The sequence below is a fragment of the Ochlerotatus camptorhynchus genome, unplaced genomic scaffold (assembly GCF_037179485.1).
Source record: "Ochlerotatus camptorhynchus isolate MF236.1 unplaced genomic scaffold, CSIRO-AGI_Acam_v1.1 ptg000002l, whole genome shotgun sequence".
In the NCBI taxonomy this organism is placed as follows: Eukaryota; Metazoa; Arthropoda; class Insecta; order Diptera; family Culicidae; genus Ochlerotatus; species Ochlerotatus camptorhynchus.
Window position 1 is genome coordinate 2,734,710 of NW_027040494.1, and position 21,657 is coordinate 2,756,366.

Below are 21,657 nucleotides of genomic sequence, written 5' to 3' on the forward strand. Positions count from 1 at the left end.
ATATTAATATATTGCACGTACATCCAAAAGAAAAAAGTAAAGTTGTAGAAATATATTTTATCGGATTCATCCGATATAATCGTGCATAAATCTCTAAAAACAAATAATATCGATTTTTATCGGTCACATCTCTTATATCGGGTCACATCTCTATAAGTATCATGGCAGGTAACGATGAAAGCCGTTTGTTTATAGAAAGGAACGTCGTGAAATCTCAACCAACAATTCAAAAAGGCGGATCAGCTTTTGTAATCAAATCTTGCAATGCTCTTTTCTCGCAAATCGAAGCTCACAGTGCCAAATCAACAACCACCTTTTCTCCTATCCGATGGTGGAATTCGTTTGCGTAGGTGTTTATTTGTTTATTTGTTTATTTGTTATGGTTGCATCAACAGACTAGAAATAGTCCCAATGATGTGTTGTAAAAAAAGTACAGATTATACAGACGACATACATATACTATAGTTACTACAGTTACAAACGAAAATAACTTGGAAAGCATTGTCAAGTTACTAAAAATTAAATTTTACACTTAGCTGTTGGGTATCAAGCGCCTTCGGTCAGCAAAAAAGGCAGAGAATCTTCGGCGAAGCATATTCCGTGTCAAGTGGAAATCGAACATCGACGCTACTCGGTTGAACACTAGCTGCAAGCCGTAAATAGCGCTCCCTATGCTATAATTAGTTCGAAGAAGTGGAAGTCTCAGCATAAGACTGTTGCGTAGTGATCGAGGTTGAACATTAATGTTCACTTGTTGCAGAATTGCTTCGCAGTCGATTCTTCCTTGCAGAGTATCGGCGACGGTTAAGGCTCTGAAAACATCTCTTCGGATACGTAAGGGCTCGACATTGATCAATTGGCAGCGATTCTCGTAGCTTGGAAGACGAAGTGGGCATCTCCAAGGCAGCTTACGCAGCGCGAAGTGAAGAAAACGTCGTTGAACAGATTCAATTCGCTCGGCCTATTATTGTAGTTCGGGCTCCAGACAGCAGAGCAGTATTCCAACGTAGATCGTACGAGAGAGCAATAGAGCGATTTCAAGCAGTAAATGTCCGTGAAGTTCTTAGTAATCTTGAAGACAAAGCCAAGCGTTCTGGACGCTTTGCGACGACATACGATATATGGTGTGAGTATGTCAGCTTTGAGTCTAGAAAAACGCCTAAGCCTTTCACGCAGTGCACCCGTTCGATAGTTGTGCCTAGATGTTTGTAGTTGAAAATAATCGGTTGTAACTTGCGTGAGAAAGTAATAACTGTACACTTAGCTGGGTTGACCACCAGTCGGTTTAGACTACACTAGTCAGCAAAGATGTCAATCTGATTTTGGAGAGAACGGCAGTCGGCGAGTGAGCGGATGCGCAGAAAAACTTTCAGATCGTCTGCAAACGATAATCGTGGCTCTGTGATAACATGGTGAACGTCGTCGAAGTAGAGGAGAAATACCAATGGTCCCAGATGGCTACCCTGAAGTATACCGGACTTTGCGCAGAAGCTTGCTGAGCAACAAGTACCCAAAGTTACTGTCAATTGGCGCTCCGTGAGGTAAGAACGAAACCATCTCAAAAGATTTCCACCGATCTCTAGCCTATCGAGCTTAGTGATCGCAATTTCGTGGTTCAGCTTATCGAAGGCTGCCGTAAGATCTGTGTAGATAACGTCCGTTTGGGTCCGAGCAATCAAACTGTCTGTGATGTAAGACGTTAGGCACAGCAGGTTCGTAGTTGTGGAACGCCCACTTATGAATTCGTGTTGATCTGTACTCAGATATGGCTTGCAATGCGCATTTAGGGACTCTATGACAACCAATTCAAAAAGTTTTGATACAGCACTCAGCGATGTGATTCCCTGGTAGTTGTTTACGTCGCGTTTGCTTACCTTTTTATGAACAGGAAACATATCCGCAGTCTTCCAGCAAGACGGAAAAATGCCGCTGGAAAGATAGAGCTGGAATATGCGGCGCAGTGGATCTAAAAGACAAGTGATGTTCTATCTAAGAATAATCGACGTCTTAAGTTTAGATGCTGCTCTAGAAATCGTATCTGTAGTGGCTTCGACCATGCTGAGCGTTTGGTGTGCTTAAGTTTGCAAGATAAGATCATTACAAGTTTGCTGATCCACCTTTTAGTGTTGTTGGTTGATAAGTCTGTTCGAAAATCGTTTGTTCAAAAATCATTTATGGTGATTCCTTGAAGAATCCACAAATTACCTGATGATGGCTGAGATGCCCTTATCACTTCAAGTGTTCTAGAGCACAACTTTCGGACACAGTTGTGACATCCCAAGTAACAAATCTAGAGCTGCTTGGCTATATTCCAAATTTATAAAGGTTTTATTGCAGCTGCAACCATTACCTACAGCTTTATGACGGTCATATACAATGCAAGTCATGAAACATTCTTATAGCTATCTACAAAACCCCTATAAAGCTAATTAAAAAACCAACTGATGCTTATGCTATTTTCACTTATGAAAGGTTTTATGATTGCTTTGAAGTATACAAAAAAGTAATATAAATTGCCCTTATAAAACCAAAAAATTAATCCTTTCGTTGCTTTATAAATAACCGCACTAAAACTAGTTGGCCATGAAACAGTTATTTTAAAACAATTATAAGCATTCAGTTGCGACTTGTCAGAAATGTAAATAGGTGGTTTATTTTTACAACATAGAAAAGAATCAAAACTTTCCGGTACTTCCAAGCGGAGCGCAAAGAAAATCAACAAAATTGTTAGCATGAGCATGAAAACATTTCGTGTATACGTCTCGCTCGCATAGACATGGGGTGACACGGTCGAATCTTGGTCGAAATGGTGACAGTCCTAGGGCAAAAAGGTTGAAATCACGCATAACTTTTCATAAAGGTTAATGTACCATTCAAAACTTTTCTAAATGTTTGTAAAATTCATCGGTTGCACCCGTAGAATAGGAATATACATTTGCCCTCAAATAAAAAAATGAATTCTAGCTGAACATTGCATTAGGTTCTAAGTAATATTGACAGATTCGCTTCGTCAACTTTCTCTTTGCATCCCCACGGTCATGTAAAGACATTCCCAGGTATTTTCAGCACATAAACCGATAAAAGAAGCTTTTATTTAGCATCCAATACGACAAACACATCAAGAAACGGTTCTGTGAATAAGTTATCAACGAAAGAGAAAGTCGACGAAGAGAATCGATCAATGTTACTTAGGACCTAATGCAAAGTTCAGCTTGAATTGCTCTTGTAAAAAGAAAATAGTTCTCGTAATAAAATCATGCATTATGCTTTTCTGTTCTGCTTTCATCCTATGCACACTGGGCCAGGAATGCAACCTAGCGGATCAAAATTAATAACTCCGAAACGAAGCATTTCCGCGACTTGGTGTCTTCGGCAAAATTTTTCGTCATAATAAGGACCATCATTGACATAAACAAATAGTTCAAAACTCTTCCGCAAAGATGGTGTTACAATCTAACTTCTTTCTCTGACGTTTTGGAAACTTGATGTCTTCGGCAAAGTTGTTTATTTTGACAAAATGGACAGCTCTTTCAAAGACGTTAAATTTCCACAGTCTACTAGTTCCAAGTTATATGGAGTTAAAGAAAAAAATGTCGAAAATATGTTTTTTTTCAGTTTCGGTTTTTTTGCTTACAGTTTTATAATGTTATGTTTTTCTCTTATGCAAATACATTAAATAAATAGCTTTTGTGAAGAAACATACTGGATTAAGCTTCAAATTTCAAAGATATTGTTGAAAAAACGAGAAAAAAAAACACCATTTTTGAACATTAATATCTCCTAAAGCGCAGAAAATCGCAACCTGACATTTTCAGCAAAAAAATAAGCAATACTCGATAAACAAAATATCAAAATTTGAGAGAGGTATATTTTGGTGTTTTGTAGATATCTTCATTTTAATGGAACATTATTTTTTTCTATAACTTTTTTAATGCATTGAAATGGCGTTTTGAAGACTTGACGACTTTGGCAAAATTGTTTATCTTGATAAAATAAACAACTCTTCTTAAGACGTTAAAACTTCACAGCCTACTGTTTTCGAGGTATATTCATTTAAACAATATATTTAAAATTAAAACACTTATATTCATATTTTTTCTGTAATTTCACATAACTCGAAAACAGTAGGCTGTAAAGTTTTAACATATTTAGAAAAGTTGTTTATTTTATCAAGATATCCAACTTTGACAAAGTCGTGAAGTCTTCGAAACACAAATTCAATGCATTAAAAAAAGCTATTTCTTAAGCTCTCAAATTTTGATATTTTGTTTATCGAGTATTGCTTAATTTTTGCTGAAAATGTCAGGTTGCGATTTTTTGCGCTTTGGGAGATATTAATGTTCAAAAATTGTGTTTTTTTTCTCGTGTTTTCAACAATATCTTTGAAATTTGAAGCTTAATCCAGTATGTTTCATCACAAAAGCTATTTATTTAATGTATTTGCATAAGAGAATAATAAAACATTATAAAGCTGTAAACAAAAAAACACCATATTTTCAACATTTTTTTTCTTTAACTCCATATAACTTGGAACCAGTAGACAGTGGAAATTTAACGTCTTTGAAAGAGCTGTTCATTTTGTCAAGATAAACAACTTTGCCCAAGACATCAAGTTTCCAAAACGTCAGAGAAAGAAGTTAGATTGTAACACCATCTTTGCGGAAGAGTTTTGAACTATTTGTTTATGTCAATAGATGGTCCTTATTATGACGAAAAATTTTGCCCAAGACACCAAGTCGCGGAAATGCTACGTTTCGGAGTTATTAATTTTGATCCGCTAGGTTGCATTCCTGACCCAGTGTGCAATGTAAGCATTAGACATTTTAAGAAATTGCGCTTGGTGTTTTTCTTGCCTGCTGTCCTCTGTCGCCATATTGTCATTATGAAAATGCCATTAGCCTTGGAATAAAATCCAAGAAATTTCAATAAAATAATGGCTAAATAAGAGATCCGAAATGATTTCCAGTGTGCATTGGTATGAATTTATGTATTGAGATCAATTTTCTGTAAAATTAAGGTAATTCCATCAAATTCATTTGATTTCTGAAACAATCTTTTTTGTTAACTTGAATTATTTTGGAGGCGCATTTATTTAACGCTCATATTACCTCAATATACACGATAACATTTCAAGCGCATATGTTTTGGAACTTCTAAAAAGTCATATATTTTCTTTAAAATTTTCACTAATGTCGCCATGAAACAAAATTGATGGCATGGTGATCTTGACACCAACACTCAAACATATTTTTACCGCTAAAGATTTCCATTTGGAAAAAAAAGTTTCAGCAGAACAGAACAACAACAAGCTAATTTATGGCGGTTGCTTTGAAGCCAATAAAAATTAAATTGGCTTTATAACTGATTTTCACCAAAGCGTAATAAAACTGCTTGGATACAATATTACTCTTATAGAGGCTATGAGAACCTTTTGTAGAGTATGAGGCTTCCTGACAAAAGGTTTTAAGACAGCTTTATTGTGATTCTCAAACATGCTTTATAAACCTTATCAAGAGTGGTCCACTAAGCTGTATGACGATCTTATAGCGGTTATCAAAAGGTTGTGCTGGAGCTATTAATTTTATTGGCGGTTTTATGAAATTGATCTCAATAACCACTAATAGAGTGCAATAAAACAAGAAATGCTACTTGGGATCGCTCATGAAATTGGAACTTCCTGTTTGCTGCATCAAATGTGAAGTTCTGGTTTCATTGTTGTATGTTTTGTGGCAACTGTGCTCTTGAAATTTTGATAAGTGCGGAAACGCTTATATCCATCACTACCTCAACAGACTCCCCCAATCTCAGGCATCCGGTGAAGATCAGCATCGATGGCCATCAATTCTTCCAGAGTTCGAACATGCAACAATCACAAAAGCAGGTGCTCAAGAAAGTGACAGTTCACATCACAAAACACACTAAAAACAACATCAGCATAACGCTCGATAATTCTACCATATCCAAGATTATCGATCAATAGTGCTTGAAATCGGATAATATCGGCAGGTGCTTCTTATTATTGATTACGACTCGAATTTATCTTAAAAACCGAAATTTTGAAGCAAATTTTATAGAAATCCGTTGTATGAAATGTAAAGTTGATTACTTTCGTCTCCCTTGTTAATCATAAAAAAAAAATCATTTCACTTTACATTTAACCACATGCACTCACTGTATAATTTGATTAGGGCCTATGCGTTAATTATGTCACGCTAAATCGAGCAAAAAATTACCCCCTCTCCCCCTATCGTGACGTTTTTCCTATACCTTATGCATTGCATGTCACAAAATCTTAGACCCCCCTCCCTTCTTAGAGCGTGACATAATATATGCATCAACCCTTACTTTATCACTCACTAAATGATCTTCTCTTCAATTCTAAACTAAGACTGACTTCCGATTGCCTGTCGGGCCCTATTTAAAACCTAAACCTTCCTATCCTGCAATAAAGTCCGGCGTTTCAGGTTCCTCCAAATCTGCTGACCCTGGCTTGGTGACAACGCTGGCTTGTACCACATCCCTGACCGAAGCATTGGGATTCCGCTTAAACGCTTTCACGACACGCTTGTGATCCTGATCACTAATAGAACATCCATTCTGACCGCATTTCTCCGTCTGTTAGATGTTCAGAGTTTCGTAGTAATGTTTAATCACACGACTCACCGTTGACTGCACGATTCCGAGTTGTTTTCCGATGTCCCGATGAGAGAGTTGAGGATTTTCCAGGTGCATGCGCAAAATCAATTCACGACGTTACTTTTCGGGTGACGCCATTGTTTCCAACTTAGGATTGGGCTATCTTGGATCGATCGATTTTTTGTCCACGAAAAGATCGAAAAAATCGATTTTTTTTCGATCTTTTCGATTGTCAATAAAAATATGTGTTCAATTTTTTAAGAGCATTTACATCGAAAAAACGATTTACTCTCACCCCAGACTTCGTGGTAAATTTAACAAACATAACGTCAACATTAGCATCGCTCTCTATGTTAGTTGAATTTCCAATATTTACGAATACAGCAACTTAATTCATTAATTAATCATTCTGTTTTTCCGTGGCAATCGAACTGAATTGACACACACATTGACAGTGAGTTCATTTCCTCGTTGTTTTGCATTTTATTAAAAAAAATTCTGGCCGGTGATTTAATTGAATATTATAAAGGAAAGAATTTCTTGGGGTACCAACGTAAACAAGCGTATCACAAAAAAATCAAAAGATCGATCTACCAAAGATCGATTCTTTGGTACCGATTTAATCAGTGAATCGATTCTAGAGCCAAATATAAGATCGATTCATCAAGATCGATCTTTTTTGAAGATCACCCAATCCTATTCCATCATTTAAAAAACTGACAGCGATAAAAATACAGTGTAAACAATGTACTCTAAACTACTTCTGCCCAAATTTTCAAGAGAAAACACCCAATGGGTAATTTTTTACAGCGTTTTTTTCGTGATGCAATTTGATGTGGGACACCCTTTAAAACATTCTGAAAATTGTACGTAGTCTACTTTGCTTGACTAAATAAATAAATAATTAAATCTGGTAACGCTGACTAATATCGAGTGCTTTAAATTATGAACATAAAAATGCAGACTTTTTTTTCTTCTTTATTACCGTGATTTTTAGCAGTAGGCTTGTTCATCACGGTCTATAGCAGATGTTCAGGCTAGATCCTTACTCAAAAAAATAGGTTTAAATTTGACATTAATTAACGTGACGTATAACTGACCCTGATTTCCCAACGAATGAGACAGACAACATTTTAAAAACATAATGTAAAGTGAGGATTACATCGGGGCTGTGGTGAGGGCTGGGTGCGTGAACAAGGTAGAGCTCCACCGACCGTAGAAGACAGTGCCCGGTCCGAGGGAGAAACCCCGATGGCAGAAAAAAAGAAAGGTTCGGAAAACACGATCAGTGCAGCCACCGACGGGGGGCTAGATTTGATCTTAAAGTGGGCATCCTTGCGAAAGACGATCAGCGCAGCCAACGTCGAGGGGTCATAACCAAGCAAATTACTGACGTTGTTCGGGAGTTCATGTTGTTAGCGTAGCTTCTGAAACTCCGGGCAGACACACAGCACGTGTTCCACCGAGGCGGGGATGCTGCAAATTGAACAAACCTTGCGGAAAGGTGTCCCACCGAAATTACAGGAAATCTTCGCATGGCCGGTCCGGAGTCTTGAGATGATCCGCTGGTTCTTGTACTTTTGGCTGTCCAGCCAGGAGCGTACGGTTTCCTTGTTCTTCCTCAGGAAAGTGGTCCGGGACTGAAATCATTCCTGCTGCCAGGCTTCTATAATAGTTTTCACAATCCAACGCCTGACGTCTAGGAGGGGTACGTTCCTGATGCAGCGGGGACGGTAGGCACCAGATCTCGCCAGGCTGTCCGCAGCTTCGTTTCTGGGAACACCGCAGTGTCCGGGGATCCACGTAAATACGGTTGAAGGTGGGGCGTACCATGTTATGGCTTGTATCCAGGGGTGGCTCGGGGCTTCGGCTTATAGCACTTGGATGACGCTGTGTGAGTCAGTTAGCCCGAGGATCGGTTGATCTGCTGGAGTGATGGCTGCGTTTAGAATAGCTGCGGCTTCAGCGGAAAACACGGAACACTCCTCCGGTAGACGTTGACTCGTTACAGTGTTCGGTCCTGCCACTCCGAGTCCAACTCCAGCCCGCGACCGCGATCCGTCCGTAAAGCGATGAACGTGCCCCGTATAAATCGACCCGAGAAGCTCTGGAACAGAACGTCTCAAAGCTACAGAGTTATCTCCGGCTTGGAATCCACTCTTAATCCACTTATCGATTTTGACAACTTTTGATCGCCAACTCTTCTCTCCATTCCAGTGGACCCTGGCCACCGGGGGAGGTCACGGTTGGCTGCACTGCGGAGGGCTCTGTCGCCTCGTTGAGGAGGAAGACCCTTTTCGTTCCCGGATGTCTTAGCACCGCGGGCAGCGGCTTTCGTAGCAATGGCTGCAGCAGATCGATAGCAGAAAGGGAGAATTCCGATTTCCACGCATGCGGCGTCTGCAGGCGTGGAAGGGAGAAGACCGGATACGATGCGTACGTAGGTGTTGTATACCGAACCGAGGATGTGGTTGAGCTTCTCGGTGGCTAAGCAGGTTATTTCGAGGCCGTAGAAAAGCCGACTGTCGATAACAGCCCGAACGACAAGAAGGCGGATCTCACGGTTGCTGGAGCGATGCGGGCGGGAGATTGTCTTGACTATGTTGATGCGGCTACGACAGTTTTCTTTCACCATCCTGAAGTGCTGGTTGAATCTTAGGGTGCGATCAAGTACTACCCCCAGAACACGCATTGTTTTTTTTAGTGGAATCGGATGATCTTGGATGGTGATCGGTGGTCCTCGAATCAGATGGCCCGAGTGACAGATAAGGCACCGTACACTCTTCGGCGCGGAGAGCTGGAAACTAACCGAATGTGCCCACCTGCTGATGGCGGAGAATGCTGCTTGAGCTATGTTGCTGGTCCGCTTAGTCGTTCTCCCGTCCCGTCGGCATAAAAGATTACGTGCCCGTTCTTGGGCAATCGGCTGAATACCCCGTTCATTGCCACCAGGAATAGCGTTACCGCTATGACGGATTCCTGGGCCACTACAGTTTCCTCGGAGAATGGATCCGAGCGAGTGTTCCCGACAGTCACCTGGAAACAGTCAAGGAGGAAATTCCGTACAAAATGTGTGATGCTGCCTGATGACACCAGGTGTCCATGTCCTGTTGAACGCCTTTGAAATATCAAGGGAGACTAACTCCGCATGGTGACCGTTGTCCTGGGCTTCCTTAAGTACTTTCCCGAGGGCTGCAAAGTAAGTGGAGGAACCGTGTCCTTGCCGGAACGCAAGCTGCCGTTCGTCAAGGAAGCCGTTTGACTCAAGGAACTGCCTACGACGATGATTTACCGTTCCCTCCATCACTTTTTCCGCACAGCAAGTGAGCGCAATCGGCCTAAAGGAGGAGGCTTCTTCACTCGACGTGTTGTTCTTTGGAATGGCCACAACCAAGCTTTGTTTCCAGAGGTTTGGATACGAGTCAGTGAGCAATAGATCGTTGAAGAGGTCGATTAGCCTCGTTTTTCCGTCGAGGGAGATGTAGTATTCCAAAATAATCATTTACAGATCATTTCATATCTCAAGTCATAAATTACAATAAGACACTTGTGAGTGGCCAACACTCGCAAGTGCATGCTCAGCGAAACTCAAAACAAACCTCATTCCAAATTTATTGCATTCACATGTTTGCATAAACATGTTATTTCTTTCCTTTTTTTTATGTTACTTCATACGCGAAGTTAACGATTTTCAGAGTTGGTTTGGAAATGCTAACATGAAGCTTTAGTGTGATGATTTATTAGCTAGAGAATGATCTTTAGAAGAGGGTAGGTGGATAGTTCCGTTAGAGTACGGCAGTATGAAAATTGAATAGAAGTTGAAAATGAGTAAAGGGCCATTAATGCGACAGTTTTTAGAGATAGACGCACATTTTTGCCTAACCCCTACGATGTACGCGGGGACTTGAAGTATGTCTCCAAGTCCACAGGCAAAAATGTGCGTCCCTCTTTTTGCTCATAAACTGACTGCGGCTGTGGAATAGTTCTAGCGACGTTTTCATCACTACCTATCATCACTACCTGGTACAGCACGCAACAACCACCCTACTGCTTTCTCTCTGAGATGATCACGTTGGTCATGACAAGAGGAGCAACACAATAGTTGGGTAAAGAAGAACTGCATTATAACACACCATCGACTGGAAATGCCCTCGCAACGTGGGGCTTTAGGTAGTGATGAAAACGTCGCTAGAACTATTCTACAGCCGCAGTCAGTTTATGAGCAAAAAGAGGGACGCACATTATTGCCTGTGGACTTGGAGACATACTTCAAGTCCCCGCGTACATCGTACGGGTTAGGCAAAACTGTGCGTCTATCTTTAAAAACTGTCGCATTAATGGCCCTTCGCTCATTTTCAACTTCTATTCAATTTTCACACTGCCGTACTCTAACGGAACTATCCACCTACCCTCTTCTAAAGATAATTCTCTAGCTAATAAATCATCACACTAAAGCTTCATGTTAGCATTTCCAAACCAACTCTGATGTTATTTCTTCCAAACCATAATATGGACTTTACCACTTCAAAATAAAAGCAAAACCAGCAAAATGCCACCCGTGCAGAAAAGATACATGTCGCGCGTATTTATTGGTCCGATTCCACAACACATGTTGAACAAATAGACTATTCAATGACGATTGGCTATCGTCTTTACAAAAGTGAGTCCAAGCTCCTCCCATAGAATAAATGTTGTGTAGAGTTAAGATTTTCAATGTAGAGTTAAGTTTGAATGTAATGAAAACTGATGAAGAAATATAATTGAAGTTGTACTCTAGACGAGTGAAGAAGTGTTTCTTATGAAAGAGAAACTCCCGACCGGTTTTTTTTAACACCAGGTATCCAATCTCGTCAGGCCCGGCAGATTTACCACTACTGCTGCCGAGGGCAAATTGAAGCTCCCGGAAGGTAAGAGCTTCGTTGATCTGGAGCACAGCAACATCGGGTGGAATTCGCAAATCGCGAATGCTGCTTGTGGAAGGTTTGACGCGCTGGACGAAATCGCTGTCGTAGCCACTGACAGCAGATAGACCGGCAAAATATTTTCCTAGTTCGTCGGCGATGTCCTTCGGTTCTGAGATCGAGGTGCCATGAGCTTGGTGGAGTAGACCGCCGCTTGCCACTCAGAGCGTTGACACGATTCCACAATTCACTCGACGATTGGGATTCGTCGATTGAATCCAGGAAATCCATCCAGCTAGATCGCTTTGCGTCACGGATCACCTGTCTGCACGAGAGATGGCGTTCTCGGTAAAACTTCAGCGCTTCCTCCCTATCCGGGTCGTCTAAGGCGAGACGCTTAAGCCGGCGTGAAGCTTTGCGTCGCGCTTTCACCGCACATTTGGTATCCTCGTTCCATCAACGTAGGGTTTTTCGCCAAGGTATGCTACCCGTTCTTGGGATAGATACTGTTGCAGCTTCGTAGAGTACTTCCGTGAAGCTCGAGATGTCGTTCGGATCGCGTTGCTGAAGGAGAGCGTCGGATTTATCCCTGAAGGCGTCCTAGTTGGCTTCCTCGTAGTGCCATCTGGGTCTCCGAGTCGTTGGAGGGGCCGCGCCTGTTACCGGATCGGGTAATGGTCAATACCATGCAGGTCGTTACTGATATTCCACTGTGTCCTGTTCGCGATAGATCGACTGACAGTGGACATGTCGATCGCGGTGGTGTGCCGTCCATTAAAAAAAGTGGGAGCGCCGTCGTTCAGCACCACCAGGTCCCCACTCTCGAAGATGTTCGCCAGGGGTCTGGGCGAGGGCTGCCCCAGTCTAGATAGTTTGAAGTCACCGACGATGAGCCGCGGTTCTGGAAGCTAACAAATAGCTGCACTTAAGTCTCCATCTAAGTTGGCTATCCGTCCGCAGGGCAGGTACGCACAGCCGATAGCTAAGTTAGCGGCGTTCTTAAGGTGAACGCCAACGATTGGTAGGTCGGTTTGGAGGTCAAGAACTTGGTGTGGAATGCTCCTAAGCACCCCGATGGCTACGGAGTGCCTGAAGTTGCCGCAGCGCTTGTAACTCCAATCGTATCTCCCTCCCAACGAACGATTGAGTTGGTCGGTTGTAACTTTATTGACCTCTTGTAGAACTGACTGGTTCTTTCATCGGTTTTAGATAATCTTTGAAACACTCTATAATATGACTATTTTCCATATATCTGGAAATTTGTATTTCTTTTCGTAAACCGATGACTGTCATCTTGGATTCCAAAATGACGTCCAATACGTATTTTTTTTAGCATCTAACGGTTATCCTCGCTTCAATAATACCCATATTGTAGGGTACAGAGAAATCTCGATTTTGGAAACATAACTGCACATTAGACTGATGCAAAATTTGAAATTTTCGCTCCACAGGGCTCAAACGGTTTCAAATCAGGTCCTGATTAGCCTCCCAAAATTTAAACTCATTTGGTAAGAAACTGATTTGGCACAAACTATTTGAAGTTTATATAGAAATTACTATGGGAAAACCAAACTTTTTGTTCATTGTCTACTACCCATTTTCCATATTGCTTTTTCGAAAAGTTCTATAATTATTCTTATGGCATTATTTTTCTAAGCTACAACTTTGCGGAATATCGTTTTTCATAGTTGAAGATGCTAATTTCAAATAACAGACTGTAGTGGTAATTTTTATACGATAGATGGAGTAGATGAAAGCATAGAGTTGATAGTTCCGTTAGAGTACGGCAGTGTGAAGATTGTATATAGATATTAGATAAGCGAGCTAGGACAAGTTTTAAGGAAGGTACAAATCGGTTTTTTCATCTCTCTTTACCAAACTCCCCCTTTGGAGAGGGATGGTGAGGGGTGTCCCCCCCCCCCCGCCACCACTGGCAAAAAGAGATGAAAACCGACCCGCTCAAGTACCAACTGTGTGTTTGAAACAGTTCTACCGATTTTTTACCGCACTTCAGTTGTTATTTGAAGGAAGGCATCCAGTCGTAGGTTTGGAAATTGCAACTATTGTTTACCCCTACCACGATATGTGCTCCTGTCATCGTTTTTCAGCCAAATGTCAAATGAAATAGTTATTAATTGTTTGAGAGATTGATAATCTTATGGCATGATCAAGCAGCTGTTCTGTTAGCAACACTGTATTCTGCAGTGTGACATAGTAGCCATGATATTTGTGCTATATTCTTCGCACCAGAAACACCAATGCTGCCTGCTGAACAGTTGAATGAGCATAATCATAAGATATCAGTTACTTGAATCATTAATAACTTTTGTTCCTTACATTTGATTGAAAAGTGGATTTCAACAAAGTTGTAGCTGGGAAAATTTTCTACAATTATTGCTATCATTTTTAAAAGCATAGTGATGTGGTGAATTATTAGATACATATGAACAAAAACATAAGTTTTCCCATAGTAATTCCCATATAAACTTGAAATGATTTGTGCGAAGTCAGTTTTTTACTAAAGTAGTTCAAATTTTTGGAGGCTAAGCAGGGCCCAATTTGGAACCGTTTAAGCACTGTGGAGCGAAAATTTAAAATTTGATGATCGAAGTAGGTCGCGCTGTAAAACTGACGTGTTTTGTTTTTACTGCGGCTTCCCTTTCACTAATTTAACGAATGTTGTGGTGAAAATTCAGTGTGGAAAACGTGAAATTTGTTCATTTGTTGATGAGAAATAGTGATCATTATCGAATCATGTGCAGCAAAGGTTTTGAATTCCACGTGAAGTTTACGGACAAGTTGCATCCAGCAGTCAACTAAATTGGTAAGTTCACTCATGTTTAATTGTTTTTTTTTCATATACTTAGGGGCTGTTCATAAACTACGTAGACTCTTTACAGGGGGAGGGGGTGTTAACAAATGTCTACGGTCCATACACATTTTCAAAAAAATGTATCGATTGTCTACGCCGGGAGAGGGGGAGGGTCTAAAACCTCTAAAAATCGGTCTACGTAGCTTATGAACAGCTCCTTAGCTAGGGTAGGATATTCAAACAGATGCTTGAGCCTGGGAAAAGAGGGAGGAAAAGATATTAAGATATTATATATCTATCCCAGGCCGTTATTTTAGAAAATCGTTACAGATAGAACTCTGGTTTGAAAAGCATTGTTAACTGCTTTCGGAAACGTCATTTTATTCAAATAGCTTTTTATCCGGACTTCAAATATCGTCTTTCGTAGCGTTTTTGCTTCTCTGTTCGGGACCAAACACTACTGCGACCAGTAAATTGATCTATTGTAGTCCTATTGTAGGCGTTTTTGCTTACTGAGCAGAAGATTATGGGTTAGCACTCAAGCCTATTTGCATTATTGAGTTGATCAATACTGGGTCTGTATTATATATTGGGCGGAACGCGTCAGAATGTTTAGAAAAATAGGGCGCACGCTTGATCCGGTTTAAGATACATTGTTGACTGCTTTCGGGAACGTAATTTCATTTTAATAACTTGTTTACTTGTTTAACCAGGGCTTAAGCAATCGTCACGTCGGTCATAGCTTGTTATGATAGCCTGAACAATGCGTAAAGAGCAAACCGCGAAACATTGAACATCGCGTGAAAGTGGAACTTAATGAAGGCCTAAGTGCTTTTTCGTAACTTTTAGTTTTCGGATTAGAAAAATCATCGGTTGCAGGACAGTGTTACCGATTTATATTGGATGATCCAAAGCTATGTTGATCATTATAACATTAAATTTTGAATAACAAATGATAAGACAATCTTATTCAAATGTCGTAATAATACCTCTGACCAAGGAAAAATGATTTATATGGTTTTCATAAAAGTTGACGATACAAATACTAATGAGGAAAGGAATTCCGCATTTCCTTTTCCCAAGTCCTTTTCCTCTCCTTCCCTTCCCTTCTTCTCTTTTCAGAAAGCGAGTAATGGCGCTATAACCATATGCCATATAGGGCTAGGACAAGAGTTAGTGCTCAGGTCCCAACCGCTAGAAGAAAATGGTAGCGAGCAAGGGCGCTATAACCTAGGCGAATACAGCATTCCCTCCGTATAGGTTACGTCCGCACACCGCTCTCTGTTGTCCTTCGACTGAGGTCGGCTGGATCGATTGAGGGATGGCAGTGGGTGGGCGGTGCCGTCCATGCTTGTACGGAGGGAGGACTGTACGCTCGAACACAAGGGGTAAATACCTGTGTTCCATCCCAGGAGATCGGAAAACCAAGGAGTGTACATTAACTTTCTTAGCTCTGTCACTCCCAACGATTTATATAGCCTATTTTCAAATCCTGCATACGGAGCGGTTGGTACGGTATGTCCCCGCTCTTTGATTACCTGTGGATTAAATGTTAACCACTGTCTATACTTATTAAGTAGACATGGTAAACATTCACTTCCACAAAAATTAACTAAACACTACACAGTAGGCCTGGCCGCTTTATTGTTTGTTTCACATCCTTGATGTGCAGCAGGCATTAATAATGACAAGAAAAATGATAGATGTATCATTTTCCAGGATTCTTTCAAGTACTGGCTGTGTATGTGTAGACTAGACTAGACTAGACTAGACTGTGGAGCGAAAATTTCAAATTTTGCATCAGTCTACTGCACATGTTTGTTGCCAAAATCGAGATCTTTTTTCTATGTGTTAAAGTTGAGTGCAAGGATGACCTAACAATTAAAATTAACGTTCCCTGTATGAATGTTTTTGAAAAACTATTGAAAAATGGTTTTTAGGAATATTTACAGATATTTTAAATTTTCTCGGGAAGAGTAGGTTCTATCTTTGAACAAGTTTGACGTGCATTTTCTTTGCTGTGATTTTTAAAACAGTATAAAAAACTAATCTGATAGTGATTTCTAAAGTTATTCAAGTTTGGGGCTGTCTTTCCATGACTCTTAACAAAACCCGTGTCATGAAGTTTTTTCAGAGCTTCAGAGGGCAGCAGCTCCAAAAAAAAAAACTCCCCCAGTGAACCCCCAACGTTTACATTTAAAATGTAATGGTTTCATGATTCCTAATTCAGTAAATGCATGGCAAAAACCTTGCTTCTAACTCCTAACTCGACGGATAAGCGTGTTTGTTCCGTTAATTGTAACGAAAATTATAGAGTTATTGTCATTTTTGAGGAGGGTGGGGGTTTACTATACTTGATTACGCAATGAAACGAATAATGAAAACTGATTCCATGACACTGTGATGAGAAATCTTTGAACTGTAAGCTAATTATTAATTTGATAGTACAACATAATCATCTAGGTAACGTGATTAATTGGTCCAAAAAAGTGAATTTGCCTTTCAAGTGGGATAAAAACATAAGAAAACAAATAAATATAATATTATATGAAAAAAGTCTGGACAATTTGCCCCCGGAAAGTTACACTCTTAAGAAATCTTAATTTTACACGTGACGGAATCCATTTTTGACATAAAGGATGAGACGTAAACAAACAGGTCATGTAAAATTAAGTGCTCCGAGACTGAAAAGTTCGTTACTCGACGAAAAGGACGTTTGCTTGAAATGAATTTCGCGTCTATTATGACTCAATTTTATGTCAACATTGACGCTCGTATATGTCAGTCTCAGAGCACCTAAATTTACACGATTTTTTCTAGGTATGTAACGTGTTTTTTGAAATTATATAGTTGTTCGAATCCTAATGTTTTTGTGATCTTCCTAGAAAGATCTTCGCGCATTTTAGGCATGTTAACATTTCCTGAAAGAAACGCAAACCCAACCAACCAACCACTTAACTTGTTATTTAACAAATCCACCATTTCAATATCAACTACCACTTTAGAATACTCAGATTAACCTACATTCATCACTCTTCTAGTCTTCTCAATCCTTTTAAAAGTACTCCACACGCTTTTTCAAATCTTTTAAACTAGAAAAATACTTACAATTCATCCGGACAATTTACGGGTTGTGCTAACCGATAGCCATCCCTGAGGTAAGCACCCAGCTCAAACGAATCCACCTCCTGTTGAATGCAAAAGAGAGAGAGAGAAAAAAAAAGGGAAAACTGTAAGTGGGGGCGCTATAGTGTTACAGCCACAGACAGTAGCGGACGGCAACAAACACCATTTCGCCTTAACCGCAGGTGGCCAAAGTAGGTATCTAAGTGAGAAAGTGAATAAATAAAAAAAGAAGTAACTAGAACATGGGGAGCTCCATAGCTCCATCCGTGCTATAATTTCACTGCTGCTAGTCGACCAACCACCCACCCACCCACGCCGATAGAATTACGCGCGGGCTGGCTTTGATCTCCGCTAGAATTCATTAAATCCACAGAAAATAATGTTGCCCTGCCCCGACTGCAACCGACGTGTAGAAAAAGATTAAAGCGACTTGCTACGGCTAACCTCCATTTCTGGTGTGAGAGCCAATAAAGTAATTTAGTTCCTGGGTGGTTGCAGAAGGGAAGGTCCTTGTAAAAGGGTCCCTCATACTTTACGGCCACCGTCGTTGTCGGCTGGCTGTATGACGCCTTTGGTCGTGGTTTGGTTCGGAATGCGCGCTACGAGAAATGAACGACCATAAAATCTTATGGCCGACTGGCTTAGCAAAATGGTTCGCTTTGACTGGGATAAAACTGTAAGAGTCCAATGTTCTTCTTCTTTGGCTTTATGACGTCCCATCTGGAACTTTACGCCGGCTCTCAACTTTGTGTTTTTTGAAAGCAGTTGTTAATTGAGAGCTTTTTAAACCAGTACCATTTTTTGCATTAGAAGGATTGTATGCCCAGGGAAGTCGAGACAATTTTGAGCCCGAAAAATTCCACCTCCAGCCTGGTCTTGCTTCGCAGCTACGGCTTTACCGACTGAGCTAAGGGAGGCCCAATGTATGTTCATGAAATAGAGGAATGAATGAATATGAAACAATAACACGAGAAAGCAATAAAGACTAAACCACTGGAAACATTGTCGAAGGGGATGCGATGAATTTGTGGTATAGAGCAGGGTTGGCAAATGTTTAGTTTGTCTTATTGGATTAATAGAGAATCGAAATAAATCGTATCAATTATGTTCAAAATGTTGCACAGTTCAAACTGCGTGGATGTAATACACACTTAGAAAAATTCATGTAAATTTAGGTGCTCTGAGACTGACATATATGAGCGAATTTTGGTGCTGATTTTCATTTGGTGATTTTAACAATTTTAATCATGTTAACAAACCTCCAATTGTTCAATTGTTCAAAATCTCATGAACGGGATCGAAATAGATCAGACCATGGCGGATGATAAGTAAAAAGGAAAAAGAAAAAGTTGGAAGGGTTGTATACTAGATACGACCGCAGGGTTGGCGTTGGATAACGTCTGTTATGTGTTGTACTTAATTGTGTATATTATATTTTTGGAATATTCCTTAATAACTCTTTTGCGAAAGTTTGGTGGCCCTGAAAAGGGCCGTTTTGTTGGGCTGATGTTGTTGACAATAGTATATACAGAAAATATCAGAGGTGTCAGATACTCGCATACGTACGTTAAACACTTTCTTGATAATGTTGTGGCCCTGAAAAGGGCCATTTGTCCAACGCGCTCGGCGTAGTTGCCCTTGCGGAGCAGACGGTGAATACGACCGACTGAGAACTGCAGCAGCTGGGCATTCCATGACGGCGACCCAGTATACCGGAGCACTGGCACCAACGCACTCGGCGTAGTTGCCCTTTCGCCCCCAGGCTCTGCTGCCGCTGCTCTGCTGCCGCTGCTCTGCTGCCGCTGCTCTGCTGCCGCTGCTCTGCTGCCGCTGCTCTGCTGCCGCTGCTCTGCTGCCGCTGCTCTGCTGCCGCTGCTCTGCTGCCGCTGCTCTGCTGCCGCTGCTCTGCTGCCGCTGCTCTGCTGCCGCTGCTCTGGTACGGCTGCTCTGCTGCTCTGCTGCTGGGTCGACGATCGGATAGACAATGATGGAACGGGCGACCTTGTTGGACGCTTATATAGTAGAACAGAAAATATCAGAGGTGTCAGATACTCGCATCTGATGTCTCGGTTGGCGAAATATAAGAATATAAAAAAATCAATCGATTTTCACCATCTTTAGACAATGGTTTACTTTTAACCATTTTTCAATAGTTTACAGAATGAAATCAATAGTTTTGAAACATTCAGCAAATTGCTAGAAATATTTCCAATCGATTGATGCCATTATCTCGTAAATCTATCGAGAGACGGTTGAGTTATTATCGTTCAAAATCTTTTAATTTTTCGTAACGCATCTAAAATGACTGTTTTCAATTTTGTACCCCCGTATGTTGCCGAAAGACGTTATCCAACGTCAAAAGGGAGATCCAGGAGCGGTGTTTGTTGGGAGCTGTCTTAGCTGATGGGCAACGAAGATCCCAAGATGATCACGATGGTGTGAATCAAGGTTGCAAAGACTCATTTCAGCTAAAACAATGTTTTTCTAAATTATGAAATAGTTAGATGCCATGATCAAATTTTGAATTGGTAGGATACAAGAAGAGGTTGCAAAGAATGTGTTTGACATATTAAACCTGTTTATTTCACTTCATGAGAGTCACAATCAGCGATTTTTCACAAACTCACTCACTCACTCACTCACTCACTCACTCACTCAGCGATCAGCAAATCGCTGATTGTGACTCATAGAAAGCAAAATTTACAGGTTTTATGTTTCCAACGCATACTTTGTAACCTCTTCTTGTAAGTTACAAGTAAAACATGCCATCATACCATCTTTTGGTTTTATTATTCCGAAAAACATTATTTTAGCTGAAATGAGTCTTTGCAACCTTGGTGTGAATCTAGCAGGATTATAGCGATACCGAGAGATGCCGGACTGTTGCATTTGATGCATCTCTTTCCGAGGGCTTGTAACGAGTAGCGGTTTTCCTTAATCAAGATCCAAGAAACTTTTCTAAACTGTATTCGGGAGCTTCAAGGATAATTCGGGTGAGATCCTTCCATTTTATTTATTTAGTTCGTAGCATTATGTTCCATATAAAATAAACAGTTTAGGCTTGGCAGTCTGCCAATCACTCAATCAGAACAAATTAATTTTGTAATTTGTACCTACGTTTCGGCTCTTTTTTTTATATAATCCATTTATTTGTAAATGCTCAAATGCGGTAGCTTTACGGAGCCAAATTAATTTAAATGTAATTTTTTATAATTTGTTTTACAACTAAAGTTAGTAGAATGGGGGCCGAATACTCGGGGTTTACTCGAGATTAATAAATACATTTATTTAGAGGATTGGAAGGGGGCAAAGGGAAAGGGATATTGGTAAATCTTCTTTCTGCTTCATTCGACGGATGAGTGTCACTGCACTGTATTGGCGGGTATGTGCTGTGGATATCGAAGCATTGAAAGCACAGCTGAAATGATACAAGATGGGACTTGGGTTGGGATAGTGATGAAAGAATGAAAGAATTAAAACACAAAACACTACTACATACACAAATCAGCACTTTTTAAAAATACGTAAATTAATCTCATAACATCGAGATCACGGCAAGCCAGAACGTTTCTTATTGGTGTATAAGGTTAATCGCTTTACCCACCCTTAATCGAACAGGATTGCATTGTCAGGTGGTGCCTCTCTTGCATACTCTTCAACGAATTCCAGTGATTTGCCAAGCTGGAAAAAGTCACTAACAGGCCCTCACTCTTAAGTTAATCACTATCACCCAACTACGCCCCATCGTCTCCAAGCTATACACAGCAAAAAAATAATTTTGATATCACATCAAAGTGGATGCACTACAATCATGTCGAAAATTTCATGTAATTTTTATGACCACATAAATAAACAAATGCAGTAAAAGCAGCGTAATGTCAGTTCATGCATTGTATTAATGATAATTTTGTCCTTTTTAGCAAGTAATATTACACCATATTTTCGACATGATTGTAGTGCATCCACTTTGACGTGATATCAAAATTATTTTTTTGCTGTGTACATCGACACAAATCAACGATTCAGCGAATATTCCAGCATCTTCATATTCATCCATATTCACCAATCTGCAATTAGCAGACAAATTAAAAAAAAATCTTAGAAGTTATGGCAAACTCAGATGAGCTCAACGAACTTCAAATAGCTTCAGTAGAAATCTCTAAATTACATTAAACATCTCAA

General features: G+C 40.4%; 1 protein-coding gene across 1 annotated transcript in view; it reads right to left on the bottom strand.

The window, feature by feature from the left end:
• Nucleotides 1-21,657, bottom strand: part of Drl-2 (Derailed 2) — a 275,456-nt gene that overhangs the window by 25,911 nt on the left and 227,888 nt on the right. The window contains exon 11 of the mRNA XM_065225169.1: nucleotides 17,458-17,537. Coding sequence (XP_065081241.1) covers nucleotides 17,458-17,537 — 80 coding nt within the window. The remainder of the gene's footprint in view (nucleotides 1-17,457; nucleotides 17,538-21,657) is intronic.